The 15712-nt window shown below is 41.9% G+C and overlaps 1 protein-coding gene across 1 annotated transcript in view; it reads left to right on the top strand.

Annotated features, from left to right (window-relative positions):
* OSBP (oxysterol binding protein) overlaps positions 1–15712 on the top strand; it is a 41967-nt gene that overhangs the window by 19483 nt on the left and 6772 nt on the right. Inside the window, exons 8-10 of the mRNA XM_025357230.1 lie at positions 3374–3619; positions 3907–4027; positions 15361–15464. Of these exons, the coding sequence (XP_025213015.1) occupies positions 3374–3619; positions 3907–4027; positions 15361–15464 (471 nt within the window). The remainder of the gene's footprint in view (positions 1–3373; positions 3620–3906; positions 4028–15360; positions 15465–15712) is intronic.

Raw genomic sequence — 15712 nt, forward strand, 5'->3', positions numbered from 1 at the left:
GGCTCATGCCTGTAATCCCAGCACTTTGGGAGGCCGAGGCGGGTGGATCACGAGGTCAGGAGATCGAGACCATCCTGGCCAACCCGGTGAAACCCCGTCTCTACTAAAAAATACAAAAATTAGCCGGGTGTAGTGGCAGGCACCTGTAGTCCCAGCTATTCGGGAGGCTGAGGCAAGAGAATGGTGTGAATCCGGGAGGCGGAGCTTGCAGTAAGCTGGGATCGAGCCGCTGCACTCCAGCCTGGGCAACAGAGTGAGACTCCGTCTCAAAAAAGAAAAAAAAAAGCTTCTGGTGCCATGCGCGGTGGCCCACACCTGTAATCCCAGCACTTTGGGAGGCTGAGGCGAGCAGATCACTTGAGATCAGGAGTTTGAGACCTTCACCATCATGGTGAAAACCCATCTCTACTAAAAATATAAAAATTAGGCGGGCATGTTGGCGCACGCCTGTAATCCTAGCTACTCGGGAGGCTGAGGCAGGAGAATTGCTTGAATCTGGGAGACAGAGGTTGCAGTGAGCCGAGGTCGTGCCACTGCACTCCAGCCTGGGCAACAGAGTCAGACTCTGTCTCAAAAAAAAAAAAAAAAAAAGAAAAAAAAGAAATAGCTTCTGGGTCTAGGTGACTTCTCTGTTCTCCTTTACCATTAGTTCCCTTGTTGATACTGCCTTTAGGAATGTACAATCCTGTACCCGTTTTGCCCACAGATCAAGTCTTCACCCTTCCCCTACTCTGGGCTGTGACACAGGAAAACTAATCCCTCTAGGAAGTGTTTTTTCAGGCTTCCGTGGCTACTGGAGTCTGGCTGGGCTTCACTAATGCAAGATACCAGTAGGAGGTTATAGCTGTCGGAAGTCTCTTCCTCTATGCCCTCTTGAGTGGTGCTCTGGCAGCACCTGTGTGCTCCAGTGTTCACTGGACAGGCCTCCCCCGCCTTGATGTTTTACATTCTCCTGATCCTCCTCTCTTGGACCTCCACCTCTGAGCTGTAGAAATACTGCTGCTTCTCCCCATCTCTCCACCCTACCAATGGTTATAGCTTCCTGCTGCTGCTAATCTCTGGGTTGTCTTTTTTTGGCTGCCCAATTTTTCATCAGCTGTGTAACTCCCTCCTTCCTTCCACTTTAAATACTCAGACTCATTTGTTTCCCTGCTTGGCTTTTGAGTAATAAAATGACCATTATAAGAAGCTTGGCACTTTTGGAGAAACTGGTTGTTGATGGGCAAGGCTGTGTGTGTGTGAAAAGCAGTGATAAAAATGTGCTGATTCTAGTCCCATGCACTGCTGGTATGTCTAGTACCACCAGTGGAGTACACTGCCTGTCCCCAGTTTTCCTCAAAATGTATGGAAATGTTACTTCATGTTGCCTGAAATTCTGCCACTGAGAGATTTTGTTGGGTGTAGTTAATAAGTGCCCTCTTTAAAAAGAATCGAAGATTAGGGCTTTCTCAACCCACCACCCCTCAGTGTGCATTCGTGTCCTCATACTGCTTGTCTATCAATGTGGGGAAGAGGGCTCTGGAGTATGGCACACTGTTTTGGTAGGTCCTGTTTCTCAAAGGATGAGTGTTGTTGGTCCTGTGGCTCTGTGTTCATTGGAAAATGTTCACAGAGAAACATTTGGGATATTTCTCAGAGAAAAAGCAGGCTGTAGTTTATGAATTTAATTTTATTTTATTTATTTATTTATTTTTATTTTTTTGAGACAGGGTCTCACTCTGTTACCCAGGCTAGAGTGCAGTGGCATGATCTTGACTCACTGCAACCTCTGCCCCCTGGGCTCAAGCCATCATCCCACCTCAGCCTCCCAATTAACTGGGACTACAGGTGCACGCCACCACACCCTGCCAATTTTTGTATTTTTTTATAGAGATGGGGTTTTGCCATGTTTCCCAGGCTGATCTCAAACTGCTGAGCTCAAGCAGTCCACTCGCCTCAGCCTCCCAAAGTGCTAGGATTGTAAGCATGAGCCACCACGCGTGGCCAAGTTTATTACTTTAAAAAAATGTATGAATGTATAGAAACAAACTGAAAATGTTAATAGTGGTGATCTCATTTCAAGAAAATTTTTTCCTTGATACTTTGTTTTCAAAGTTTTTTACAGTTAAAAGTCATACGATATTAATTTCACAATTGAGGGGGATAGCAAGTATTAGGGTAATATGTAGCTCAGAGGTTGGTGAGTAGGAGGGTGAACAAAAATGCTGAAAGAGGTGAAACATCAGAAAGAAAAGTGTTGTGTTTTTTTTGTTTGTTTAACTAAAGTGTTGCTTAAAGCCAGAACCGTTCACTAAAAAGGGAATTTTTTTCTTCTTTTCTTCTCTAGACTTAGAACTCAGGCTAATAATATTTAGACTTGTTCATCTATGTTGTTAATTAAATAAGCTTTATGGACTAACTTGGGAACCCGACTTGTTTTATAGTGAATTTTTACATAGTAAAATCATTTAAAATTTCAAAGAGTTAATTTAGAAGCTGACTTTTTTGGGGAGTAGATGGGTGGGGAGCATTAACAATGTTTCTCACTCCCTACCCCTCCACTCCCCAAAAAAGTCAGCTTCTCTTGTTTGCTTCTCTGTACCCAGTGGGTAGCATAGGGTCTGGCACACATGGGTACTCAATAAATATTTGTGGAATGAGTAAGTGAATAAATGAATGAATGAACATCTCCCGCAACAGAAGCCCCCAACCCCTGCTTCACAGACATATACACACACATGCTTGCTTTATCCAGTACTTGGTCACCTTAAGCTGGCTTCAAAATTAGAAAAGTAAGAGCATGCACAGCCCCCTCTCAACCCCCATCATGAGCACTTCACTCCCAGAAACACAATTATCCAGCCTCAGAGGAGAAGTCAGAATCCTGGCCTGATGCAGAACTGAACTGAGACTTAGCAATTGTTTTGTCCAGGGTGAAAGCTAACTTTTATAACTAGTCAGGATACAACTATACTTATAATTTACTACTGTTTCTTTCATTCTCCAAGAATTTTAAATACCTGACTTCCTCTCTGGGTATACTTGTGCTAAAATACATTACATTTATTTTTTAAAAAACTTATCCAACACCTATTTGATGATGGTCTTCTGTGGGCCAGGCACTGATGGATCTTGGGTATGTAGTGCTCACCAGAAGAGGCATGCTTACCATCTCAAAGAGCTTACAGTTAGTGAAATGAAAACAGGGATTTCTGCCACTCACAGACATGAACAGTTGACAAGGAGAATGGGTTGTTTGCGGATTAAATATTAGAGCTGCTCTACTGAGCAAAGCCCTCTTTCCCCAGTGATTTATTTCCTCAACTGCAAAAAAATTAAACTGTCTCATATAGATGGGTGGGCAGAGTTTTTGTAACTGTTCTTTTCCTTACAGGTAAACTTTAATGAGCCCTTGTCCATGCTTCAGCGCCTTACTGAAGATCTGGAATACCATGAGCTGTTAGACCGAGCTGCAAAATGTGAGAATTCTCTAGAACAGCTCTGTTATGTTGCAGCTTTCACCGTGTCCTCCTACTCCACTACTGTCTTCCGCACCAGTAAGCCATTCAACCCACTGCTTGGAGAGACCTTTGAGCTGGACCGATTAGAGGAGAATGGGTACCGATCACTCTGTGAGCAGGTAAAGGAGCCTCAGGACCATAACGCATTTCCTTTCTGAAGAAAGAGATAATTTTTTGGTTAATCCCCTGGGTCTTAATGTTTGCAGAAATTCTAGTCCCTGTCATCCCAGCTTTTATTCTTTTTCTTCAGAACTTCAGCATTGGAGACACTGGAGGTTCTGGTATTCAGCTACTGTTGTGGGTGTAAAAACATCAAGTGTGAATTTTGGGTGTTTCTCACCAATTTATAGGCAGTATCTTTTTCTTCTCCTTTCTGCCTTCTTAATTTGAACCTGATTTCTTCAAGGTGAGTCATCATCCCCCTGCTGCTGCGCACCATGCTGAGTCCAAAAATGGCTGGACATTGCGTCAGGAAATCAAAATCACCAGCAAGTTTCGAGGCAAATACCTCTCCATTATGCCCCTCGGTAAGGTTCCCATCTTTGTCAGAATTAATGCTCCTGGAATGAAAGGTTTTCTGGCACGATGGAGGAGGTCACTGGCTCAAGAGTCAGGAGACAGGAGGTCTGATTCAGGCACTGACCCTCACTGACTGGCTTTGGGCAGATTTTAACTTTTCAGCTATCAAATGAGTGTGGAGGCTAGAAACTCTTTAAGGACTCATCTAGTCCTAAATTCTTTATCCTCTTAGCTATGTTTAATGCATCTCTAAGCACTATTTAGAACACAAATTCTAGCATGCATGTTTTAAAAAAATTCTGTCTCTTAACTGGTGGTGTTTTTCTCCTTTCTCTAGCAATCAGGTTCTCTCTGTAAATCAGAACTCATGATTGCAAGGTTAGGTTTCTCAGCTAATCCCTCCGCTTTCTCCTCTCCTTCCTCCCTTTTCTCTTCCTCTACCTGATGGGTTAGGTATCAATTATGTAATGGCTGAATTCTAGGTCAGTGAAACTTTATTTTAAAAAGATCTTACTTGGGGCTGGGCACGGTGGCTCACACCTGTAATCCTAGCACTTTGGGAGGCCAAGGCGGGCAGATTGTCTGAGCTCTGGACCAGCCTGGGCAACATGGTGAAACCCCCTCTTTACTAAGAATACAAAAAAATTAGCTGTGGTGGTACACACCTGTTGTCTCAGCTACTCGGAGGCTGAGGCACAAGAATTGCTTAAACCCGGGAGGCAGAGGTTGCAGTGAGCTGAGATTGTGCTATTGCACTCCAGTCTGGGCTACAGAGTGAAACTCTATCTCAAAAACAAAGAAAGAAAGAAAAAAAACCCCAAAAAACAAAAACTCTTATTGGATTACAAGTTAATTTTGTGTCAGAATCAGTCCTGGGAATGGAATCCTAATATACAATGTTAGAGATCCTATACCTTAGAAGAAGTCCAATTATTCAAAAAGTGTAGTAGAGCTTCTCAATGCTTTCTTGAACTAGAGCAACCATGTTTGGCCAAGTGTGTACTGAAGAGTAAAAGCTGCTCTACAGAAAGAGATCAAAGCATAAAGCAATTAGAGAAACCAAGTAGCTCCCAAGAGACAGAGCTGACCATAACTCCCTGAGCTGCTGGTGGCTTTCCATTTCCAGGTTCTAGTCTTTCACGAAGCATAGCTACAGTTCTTAAATACTGCAATATAGACTGCTTCTTTAATGAATTCACCTTTGCTCAGAAACACAAATGCAGCAAACATAGTGCAAACTAGAAATTAGCCAGAAAAAAATTCACAAATGTTTTGTAACATATGTAAAGGGAGAAATTGCAGTGTTACCTCTAATTTCATGGTTAATATACAGAAGGTCCCTAAATGAAAAGGGGACTAAGTGATACATCAGTCTTAATCTTTACCAAGGAGCTTTAAAAAGCTTCTACATGCTTAATTGTCTTTGCAGCTAACAATTTCAGAAGTATTAGCTTAAGAGTAGTAAATGACTGGGATGTTACCATCTTATTTGCAGAATTAGGGTGTCAGTGGCCATATTGCAATGTGATGTTTTGCCATAGAGAAGAGTTTCAGAGGCCCCTTGAGGATCTCTAAAGGGATGAATTATATTTCATTCCATGGATGGTTAGGTACAGTCAGCCGTCCATACCTGGGTATTCTGCATTCATGGACACTGAGAGTACTGAGGGCCAGGCGTGGTGGCTCATGCCTGTAATCCCAGCAGTTTGGGAGGCCGAGGCAGGCGGATCACCTGAGGTTAGGAGTTCAAGGCCAGTCTGGCCAACATGGTGAAACTCCATCTCTACTAAAAATACAAAAATTAGCCAGGTGTGGTGTTGGGTGCCTGTAATCCCAGCTACTCGGGAGGCTGAGGCAGGAGAATTGCTTGAACCCAGGAGGCAGAGGTTGCAGTAAGCTGAGATCGAGCCATTTCACTCTAGCCTGGGTGACAAGAGCAGAACTCCCTCTCAGAAAAAAAAAAAAGCCTGTAATCCCAGCACTTTGGGAGGCCAAGACGGGCGGATCACGAGGTCAGGAGATCGAGACCATCCTGGCTAACACGGTGAAACCCCATCTCTACTAAAAAATACAAAAAACTAGCCGGGCGAGGTGGTGGGCCCCTGTAGTCCCAGCTACTCCGGAAGGCTGAGGCAGGAGAATGGCGTAAACCCGGGAGGCGGAGCTTGCAGTGAGCTGAGATCTGGCCTCTGCACTCCAGCCTGGGTGACAGAGCGAGACTGCGTCTCAAAAAAAAAAAAAAAGAAAAGAAAAAATACTGGTGGGAAAGAAATAATAAAAAATAATGATACAAAAAAAGACCAAAAAAAACCTATTTCTATAGCATTTATATTGTATTATGTATTATAAGTAATGTAAGTATACGAGGGAGAGGATATGTGCAGGTTACATGCAGATACTCTGCACCATTTTATATGAGTGACTTGACCAAATTGTGGTATCTGCAGGATGTTCTATAACCAGTCCCTCACAAATACCAAGGGAAGAGTATTCATCTAAAAGATAACAATAAACTTAACTAATGAAATATGGTACATTTTCTCTATAATTTGACTAATCTAGGTTTCTTTGAGGAATGAATATATGAACATGGTATAGATGGTGGATCTAATTTTTCTAAGTTTTAGTAATTTGTTAAGGATCTAATTTTTTAACGTTAAAACATTTCTCTTATCCTAGGGAAACTTCATTTTAAAAATAAATTAATTAAATAAGAAAACAAAATTAATTAAAAAGAAAACAATTTGATAGTATTTGCATTCCTATGGTTATTTAAGATTTGGATCACCAGGATCCTGTTAAGTTCCTCCACATGTCGGCTGCTTAACTGAGTACCTGCCATGGGGCAGGCATGGTTCTCAGTGTTTGGGAAGTGTAAGTGAACAAAACAAAAATCCTGGTCTTCATGGGGAGATTGAAGAAAGAATTGACTTTGTGATAGGAAGCTGAATATAGAAATCTAAAGAATGGAATTTCTAGATATCTGCCCTGGGGATGGCTGTATTTAACACTTTTAGGCTCAGTGGCTTGGAAGGCGAATCATGCAGTGAAATTTTTACATTTGCCATGGCACTCAATTCTCAGAGAGAAAATTATTGTTAAGCCAGTAGATATAACCAAAGAAAAATTTATGGACAGGATTGTGAGTGAGTGAACAGATAGATGACTGGCAGTTTAATACACTGCTCCAGTGTGTTCAGCAAGAAGTAATGCATCTCGGGAAAAGTAGTCCAAACTTTTATGTTGATAATTGAAGTAGCATTTGTTGAGTGTTCGTTATGGGTCAGCCATTGATATTAGTGCTTTTCATGTATTAACTCATTCAGGCCCAACAATAATTCCATGAGATAGACACCTTTATTGCCATTTTTTAAACAAAGAAAACTAGGCATAGATAGGTTAGGTTGTCAGGGTCAGCTTAATCAGCTAGTATGGAATCTGAGTTGAGGCAATCTGGCTTCAGGGACCACTGTCTTTATCAGTAGGCTGTACTGAAAGGGAGAGACTGCAAGCCATCAGTTACAATTACAATGCAAAAAGGACACTGAAGACATCAGCCCAATATTCTCACGAAGGTCTGACAAGATAAGACAGTTTTGAGGTTATTTGGTAGCAGGACAACTTTGTACAAAATTATGGTTCTGTTAACTCCACTGTGAAAAAGTCATAGCCAGGACTGAAGAAAATCTAATACAGACCAATGAAAGTACCTAAAGATACTTGGAGGCAGTGGCAATGAGTTTGAGTCTCCCTATAAAATAGGCTAAAAAGATTAGAACGCTTGACATTTGGAAAGAAGAATGCTTCTAGAAAATATAACTGAAGTTTCCAAATAAGGCTATTGTAAGGGGAAAATATGAATTTCTTTTTTTTTTTTTTTTTTTGAGATTGAGTCTTGCTGTATCACCCAGGCTAGAGTGCAGTGGCGCAATCTCGGCTCACTGCAAGCTCCATCTCCTGGGTTCAAGCGATTCTCCTGCCTCAGCCTCCTGAGTAGCTGGGATTACAGGTGCCTGCCACCGTGCCCGGCTAATTTTTGTATTTTTGGTAGAGACGGGGTTTCACCATGTTGGCCAGGCTGGTCTCAAACTCCTGACCTCATGATCCACCCACCTTGGCCTCCCAAAGTGCTGGGATTACAGGCGTGAGCTACCATGCCCAATGCAAATAAGAATTTCTTCATCAAGTTCTAGGATATAGAAATTAGCTGATATGCTTGAAGTTTAAAAAGGTGCATTTATTTTTATTTATGGATTTTTTATTTTATTTTTTTTTTTTTTGAGACAAAGGCTCGCTGTGTCGCCCAGGCTGGAGCGCAGTGGTGCAATCTCTGCTTATTGCAACCTCCGCCTCCCAGGCTCAAGCGATTCTCCTGCCTCAGCCTCCCAAGTAGCTGGGATTACAGCTGTCCACCACACCCAGCTAATTTTTGTATTTTCAGTAGAAACTGGGTTCCACCATGTTGGCCAGGCTGGTCTCGAACTTCTGATCTCAAGTGATCCACCTGCCTTAGCCTCCCAAAATGCTGGGATTACTGGCGTGCGGCACCACTATGCCTGACCAAAAAGATAGATTTAATTAAGACTCTTGGCCCAGATGCAGTGGCTCACGCCTGTAGTCCCAACACTTTGGGAGGCCAAGGCAGGAGGATCACTTGGGCCCAAGAGTCTGATACCACCTGGGCAACATAGGGAGACCCCCATCTCTACAAAACAAAAAAAAAGGAATGATTGCTTTGACAATCTTTTCCTTTCAGCATTTTGCTTATATCCCACTGCCTTCTGACCTCTAGGACTTGTTTTTCTTGTCCTGTTTCCAGTTTTTTTATTTCATATTTTTTATTTTTATTACTTATTTTTTTTCAGACAGAGTCTCACTCTGTCTCCCACGCTGGAGTGCAGTAGTATAATCTTAGTTCACTGCAACCTCCCGCTCCCGGGTTCAACCAATTCTCCTGCCTCAACCTTCTGAGTAGCTGGGACTACAGGCGTGCACCACTACAACTGGCTAACTTGTATTTTTAGTAGAGACAGGGTTTCACCATGTTGGTCTGGCTGGTCTTGAACTACTCACCTCAAGTGATCCACCTGCTTCGGCCTCCCAGAGTGCTGGATTACAGGCATGAGCCACTGTGCCTGGTCCCCAATTTTTTAATTGTAAAATACACGTAACATAAAATTTAGCACCTTACCCATTCTTAAGTGTACTGGTCAGTAGTAGTGAATACATAATGTTGTGCAACCATCACCACCCTCCATCTCCAAAACTCTTAATCTTATGAAATGGGAATTCTATATACATTAAAAAATAATTTTCTTTTTTTTTTTTCCCGAGACGGAGTCTCGCTCTGTCACCCAGGCTGGAGTGCAGTGGCGCCATCTCAGCTCACTGCAAGCTCCACCTCCCGGGTTCACGCCTTTCTCCTGCCTCAGCCTCCTGAGTAGCTGGGACTACAGGTACCCGCCACCGCGCCCAGCTAATTTTTTGTATTTTTAGTAGAGACGGGGTTTCACCGTGGTCTTGATCTCCTGACCTCATGATCCACCCGCCTCCGCCTCACAAAGTACTGGGATTACAGGCGTGAGCCACCGCACCGGGCTTTTTTGTTTGTTTGTTTGTTTTTTGTTTTTTTTGAGACTGAGTCTCACTTTCTCACCCAGGCTGAAGTGCAGTGGCATGATCTCAGCTCACTGCAACCTCCACCTCCCAGGTTCAAGCAATTCTTGTGCCTTAGCCTCCTGAGTAGCTGGGATCACAGGTACCCGCCACCATACCTGGCTAATTTTTGTGTTGTTTTAGTAGAGATGGCCAGGCCATATTGGCCTGGCTGTTCTTGAACTCCTGACCTCAAGTGATCCATCCGCCTTGACCTCCCAAAGTGCTGGGATTACAGGCGCGAGCCACCACACCCGGCCAAAAAATAATTTTCTATTCTCCCTCCCCAAACCCTGGCACCCACTATTCTACTTTCTGTCTCTGTTTTAACTACTTTAAGTACCTCCTATAAGTGGAATCATATAGTTTTTGTCGCTTTGTGACTGGCTTGTTTCACCTAACGTAATGTCATCAAGGTTCATCCATGTGGTAGCAAGTGTCAGAATTTCCTTTCATTTTAAGGCTGAATAATATTTATCCCATTGTATGTATGTACCACATTTTGCTTATCCATTCAAGTATTGATGGACTCTTGGGTTGCTTCCATGTTTTAGCTATTGTGAGTAACACTGCTGTGAACGTGAATATACAAATACCCTTTCATCTCTTTGCCTAAAGTCTTAAGAAAAAAAAAAGTTTCAAAAACGACAAATATCTCTTTAAGACTCTGCTTTCAGTTCTTTGTAGTATATACCCAGAAATGGAATTGCTGGATCACATGGCAATTACATTCTTAATTTTTTGAGCAAACTACCATACTGCCTTCGACAGTGGTTATACATTCCTACCAACAGTGCACAAAGGTTCCCGTTACTCTATATCCTTACCAACACTTTTAAAAAATGTATTGTAGCTATCCTAAGGGATATGAGGTAGTATCTCATTGTGGTTTGACATGCATTTCTCTAATAACTAGTGTTGTTGAGCACTTTTTATGTACTTATTTATCATTTGTATGTCTTTGGAGAAATATCTGTTCAAGTCCTTTGCCTTTTTTTTTTTTGACATGTAGTCTCACACTGTCATGCAGTCTAGAGTGCAGTGGTGCAATCTTGGCTCACTGCAACCTCCACTTCTTGGGTTCAGGTGATTCTCCTGCCTAAGCCTCCAGAATAGCTGGGATTACAGGCCCCCTGCAACACGCCCGGCTAATTTTTTGTATTTTTAGTAGAGACGTGGTTTCACCATGTTGGTCAGGCTGGTCTTGAACTCCTGACCTCAAGTGACCCGCCTGCCTCAGCCTCCCAAAGTGCAGGGATTACAGGCGTGAGCCGCCGTACCCAGCCTCCTTTGCCCATTGTTGACTTGAGTTCTTTAGTTTTTTTTTATTGTTGAATTTTAGGAGTTCTCTGTATATTCTAGGTATTAATCCCTTATCAGATATATGATCTGCAAATATTTTCTCCCATTCTAGAGGCTGCGTTTTTACTCTGTTGCTATTGTCATTTATTGCACAACATTTTTTAATGTTCAGGAGGACTGTTTTGTCTTTTTGTTGTTGTTGTTGCCTCTGGTTTTGGTGTCATATCCAAAAAATTATTGCCAAACCCAATATTGTGAAGCTTTTGCCCTATGTTTTCTTCTAAGAGGTTTATAGTTTTAGGTCTTACATTTAGGTCTTTCATCTATTTTGAGTTAATTTTTGTACATGGTATTAGATAAAGGTCCAACTTCATTATTTTGCATGTGAGTCCGTTTGTTCAAAAGACTGTCCTGTCTCCATTGAGTAGTCTTGGCATCCTTGCCAAAAATCATTTGACCATATATGAAGGGTTGGTTTCTGGGCTCTTTGTTCTATTCCACTGGCCTATATGTCTGTCTTTATGCTAGTACCACACTTTTTAGATTACTCTAACTTTGTGTTAAGTATCAAAATCAGGAAGTTTGAGTCCTCCAGCTTTGTTCTTTATCAAGATTATTTTGGCTATTTGTGGTCCCTTAAGATTCCGTATGAATTTTAGGATAGGTTTTTCTATTTCTGCAGAAAACATCTTGGGATTTGGATAGAGATTTCATTGAATCTGTAGATTGCTTTGAGTGGCATTGACAACCTTAACAATGTTGAGTCTTCCAATCTATGAATATAGGATGTGTTTACATTTATTTATCTTAACTTTAATTTCTTTCAGCAATGTTTTACAGTTTTTACCTCCTTGATTAAGTTAATTCCTAAGTGTTCTTTTTGATACTATTATAAGTGGAATTGTTCTTAATATCCTTTCCAGATTATTCATTGTTGGTGTATAATAGAAATGCACCTAATTTTTGTGTGTTGACTTTATACCCTGTTACTTTGTTAAATTCATTTACTAATTCTATCAGGATTTCTTTTTTTGGTGTAATTCTTAGCATGTTCATATATAAGATCATCTGCAAACACAGGTAACTTTATCTCTTTCTGTCCATCTTGGATGCCTTTTATTTATTTTTCTTGCCTAGTTGCCCTGGCTAGAACTTCCAGTAGTATGTTGAATAGAAGCAGTGAAAGTGGGCATCCTTGCCATGTTCTTGATCTTAGAAGAAAATCTTTAAGTGTTTCACCATTGAGTATATTTGCTGTGGGGTTTTCATATGTGGCTTTTATTATGGTGAGGTGTTTTCCTTGTATTTCTAGCTCATTGAGAGTTTTCATCCTGAAAGGGTATTGAATTCTGTCACATGCTTTTTCTGCATCAATTGAGATGATCATGTGTTTTTTTACCCTTCATTCTGTTCATGTGGTGTATTACATTTACCAGTTTTTATGTGTTCAACCATCCTTGCATTCCAGGAATAAATCCCACCTGGTCATGGTGTGTAATCCTTTTAATATGCTGCTGAATTCAATTTCCTAGGTTTTTTTTGAGGATTTTTACATCACTGTTCATAAGGGATATGATATTAGTCTATAGCTTTGGGTTTTTATAGTGTCTTTGTCTGGCTTTAGTGTCAGGGAATGCTGGCCTCATAGAATGAGATGGTGGAGGAGGAGGTATTGGTTAAGAGATTTAGGCCGGGTGCAGTGGATCGTGCCTGTAATCCTAGTATTTTGGGAGGCTGAGGTGGGAGGGTCACCTGAGCCCAGGAGCTCAAGACCAGTTTAGGCAACATAGTGGGACCCTGTCTCTACAAAAAATAAAAAAAACTAGCTGGGCGTGGTGGCAGGCACCTGTAGTCCCAGCTACTCGGGAGGCTGAGGCAGGAGAATGGCGTGAACCCGGGAGGCGGAGCTTGCAGTGAGCTGAGATCCGGCCACTGCACTCCAGCCTGGGCGACAGAGCGAGACTCCATCTCAAAAAAAAAAAAAAGGAAACCCAGAGATTTAGAATATGTTTAGGTGGAGCAAATATTTCGAAGGTGTTTGTGAAGATTAAATGAAATAATGCATGAGGAGGCAATAGCACGGTGCCTAGTACATAGCAAGTGTTCTCAGAGTTGCTGTTATCATCATTAATGTCATCGCCTTCATTGTTGTTATCCTTATCTGCCAACTACTAGGGCTACTTTAATTTTTTGTGTAAGAAACATGTCTAAACCACAACTGGTGAGTTATTTTTATCAGTGGTTACAGAGAGAACTTAGGGTTATACTTTTACTGGAATCGACTTTTTTATTTTTATTTTATTTTATTTTATGGAGTCTCACTCTGTCACCCAGGCTGGAGTGCCGTGGCGTGGTCTTGGCTCACTGCAAGCTCCACCTCCTGGGTTCAAGTGATTCTCCCACCTCAGCCTCCTGAGTAGCTGGGATTACAGGCACACACCACCACACCCAGCTAATTTTTTGTATTTTTAGTAGAGATGGGGTTTCACCATGTTGGCCAGGCTGGTCTTGAACACCTGACCTCAAGTGATCTGCCCGCTTTGACCTTCCAAAGTGCTGGGATTATAGAGGTGAGCCATCCCACCTGGCCTGGAATTGACTATTATTAACTATCTATCTTTTTACATTTTTGATTATTTTGAATCCTCAATTATCTCTCCTGTGAAACCACTGATTTTGGTATTCATTGGAGATTGACTCATAGGAACAGGAGTCAGCTATATGTTTCAAGCATTTTATTAGGCAAATAAACAGACATTTACTGCACAGTAGGACGGGTTATTCCGAGTTTACAGATGATAAAACCAAGGCCCTTGAAACATTCATAGTGCAATACTGTAATGCAATTCTGACACTAACCACCCAGAGTTCCCGCAGATTCCCTAAGTTAAGGGCATAGTACCCAACAAGATTGCCCTTGCTTCAGATACCAGCAACAAGTTGGAGGCCCTAGGCCACCTGCACTTCTGATAACTGGCTGTAAGTTCAGGAGTTCCCACAACTACCTCAGGTTTGATAATTCATTAGAATGACTCAGAACTCAGGAAAGTGCTCTAGTTATCATTACTGTTTTATTATTCAGGGTACAAATCAGGGCCAGCCAAACGAAGGGACCCATAGGGTGAGGTCTGGGAGGGTCCTGAACACAGAACTTTGTGCCCTGTCACCATGGAATCAGGGCACATCACCCTCTTGGCACATTGATATATTCATCAACCAGGAAACTCCACTGAGCTTTGGTGTCCAGAGATTTTAGTAGGGCTTCATTATTTAGGTTTGATTGCAGGATTTAATTCAATATCCAGATCCTCTTTCATCACCGGAGGTCAGGAAGTTAACCCAGTATCAGGTGACTCAAAACCCTGTCTTTAATCACATGGTAGAGCCTGGCTTGTTCTCATCCTAAGTTATTAGCATTAGCTCTCTGGGGCCCACCATGAGTCACCTCATTAGTATAAATTGTCAAGGTCCACCATAAATAACAGAGATACTCCTGTCACTTGGGAAATTATAAGGGTTTTATTCTTCATTATATAACAGAGGGTCATACATCTAATGAGGACTAGGGCCAGGATTTAATCCAGTTCTGTCTGATTTCAAAGCCCCAGCTCTATCCACTATTCTGTTTTTACAGTTAAGGGGCCTTAGATAAGTGGTTTGTTTAAGGTCACATAGCTAGTATCTAACAGTAGAGCCTGGTCTCAGTACAGACTACCAATGTGTGCTCCTTCCATAATGCAGTTACTTCCACAATGCATGTTGGGGCACATTTGACTTATTTCTGTGAATTTTGCAGTTGTGTTATAGAACACAGCGCCCTGGCTAAGGTATATCAGTTGCCAGGGTTTGTCATCATTTGGTTATGTTTTATTCATAGATTGTTAAAAGTCAAGTGAGAAAAATTCAGTCAATACTTCCAGCATTTAAGAAAGTATAAGTCGGCCGGGCGCGGTGGCTCAAGCCTGTAATCCCAGCACTTTGGGAGGCCGAGACGGGCGGATCACGAGGTCAGGGGATCGAGACCATCCTGGCTAACATGGTGAAACCCCCTCTCTACTAAAAAATACAAAAAACTAGCCGGGCGAGGTGGTGGGCGCCTGTAGTCCCAGCTACTCGGGAGGCTGAGGCAGGAGAATGGCGTAAACCCGGGAGGCGGAGCTTGCAGTGAGCAGAGATCCGGCCACTGCACTCCAGCCTGGGCGACAGAGCGAGACTCCGTCTCAAAAAAAAAAAAAAAAAAAAGAAAGTATAAGTCATTTTTATTGTTTTATTTCTAAAAGTAATAAACATCAGTAGAAAGAAATTAATCCTTTACTGTTTTGAGGCTGCATGATGCTATTTTTCTGACATTTGGCTTAATTTGGATACCTCTTTCTGCTTCCAGGTACCATTCATTGTATTTTCCATGCAACTGGGCACCACTACACTTGGAAGAAAGTTACCACAACTGTACACAACATTATTGTGGGCAAGTTGTGGATAGATCAGGTGAGGAAAGGTACCTAAAGTGCGTGTGAAGTTTAAAAGAATACCTCTTTAGATATATTTCTGCAGTATTTAGGACATGTGAACTGGTCCCAGAATGTTGCTACTGATTCATCAGTTTCTCCTAAGGAATTTCTCTCAGGCAGTAACCCTACCTCTACCTCCCCAAGTTTCTGTACCACAAATTATTGTTTATAAATGACCAAATTATAACATTCATCAATGACTATTCTGCTAGGACAGTGTTGGGT

Source organism: Theropithecus gelada, chromosome 14, assembly GCF_003255815.1.
Source record: "Theropithecus gelada isolate Dixy chromosome 14, Tgel_1.0, whole genome shotgun sequence".
NCBI lineage: Eukaryota > Metazoa > Chordata > Mammalia > Primates > Cercopithecidae > Theropithecus > Theropithecus gelada.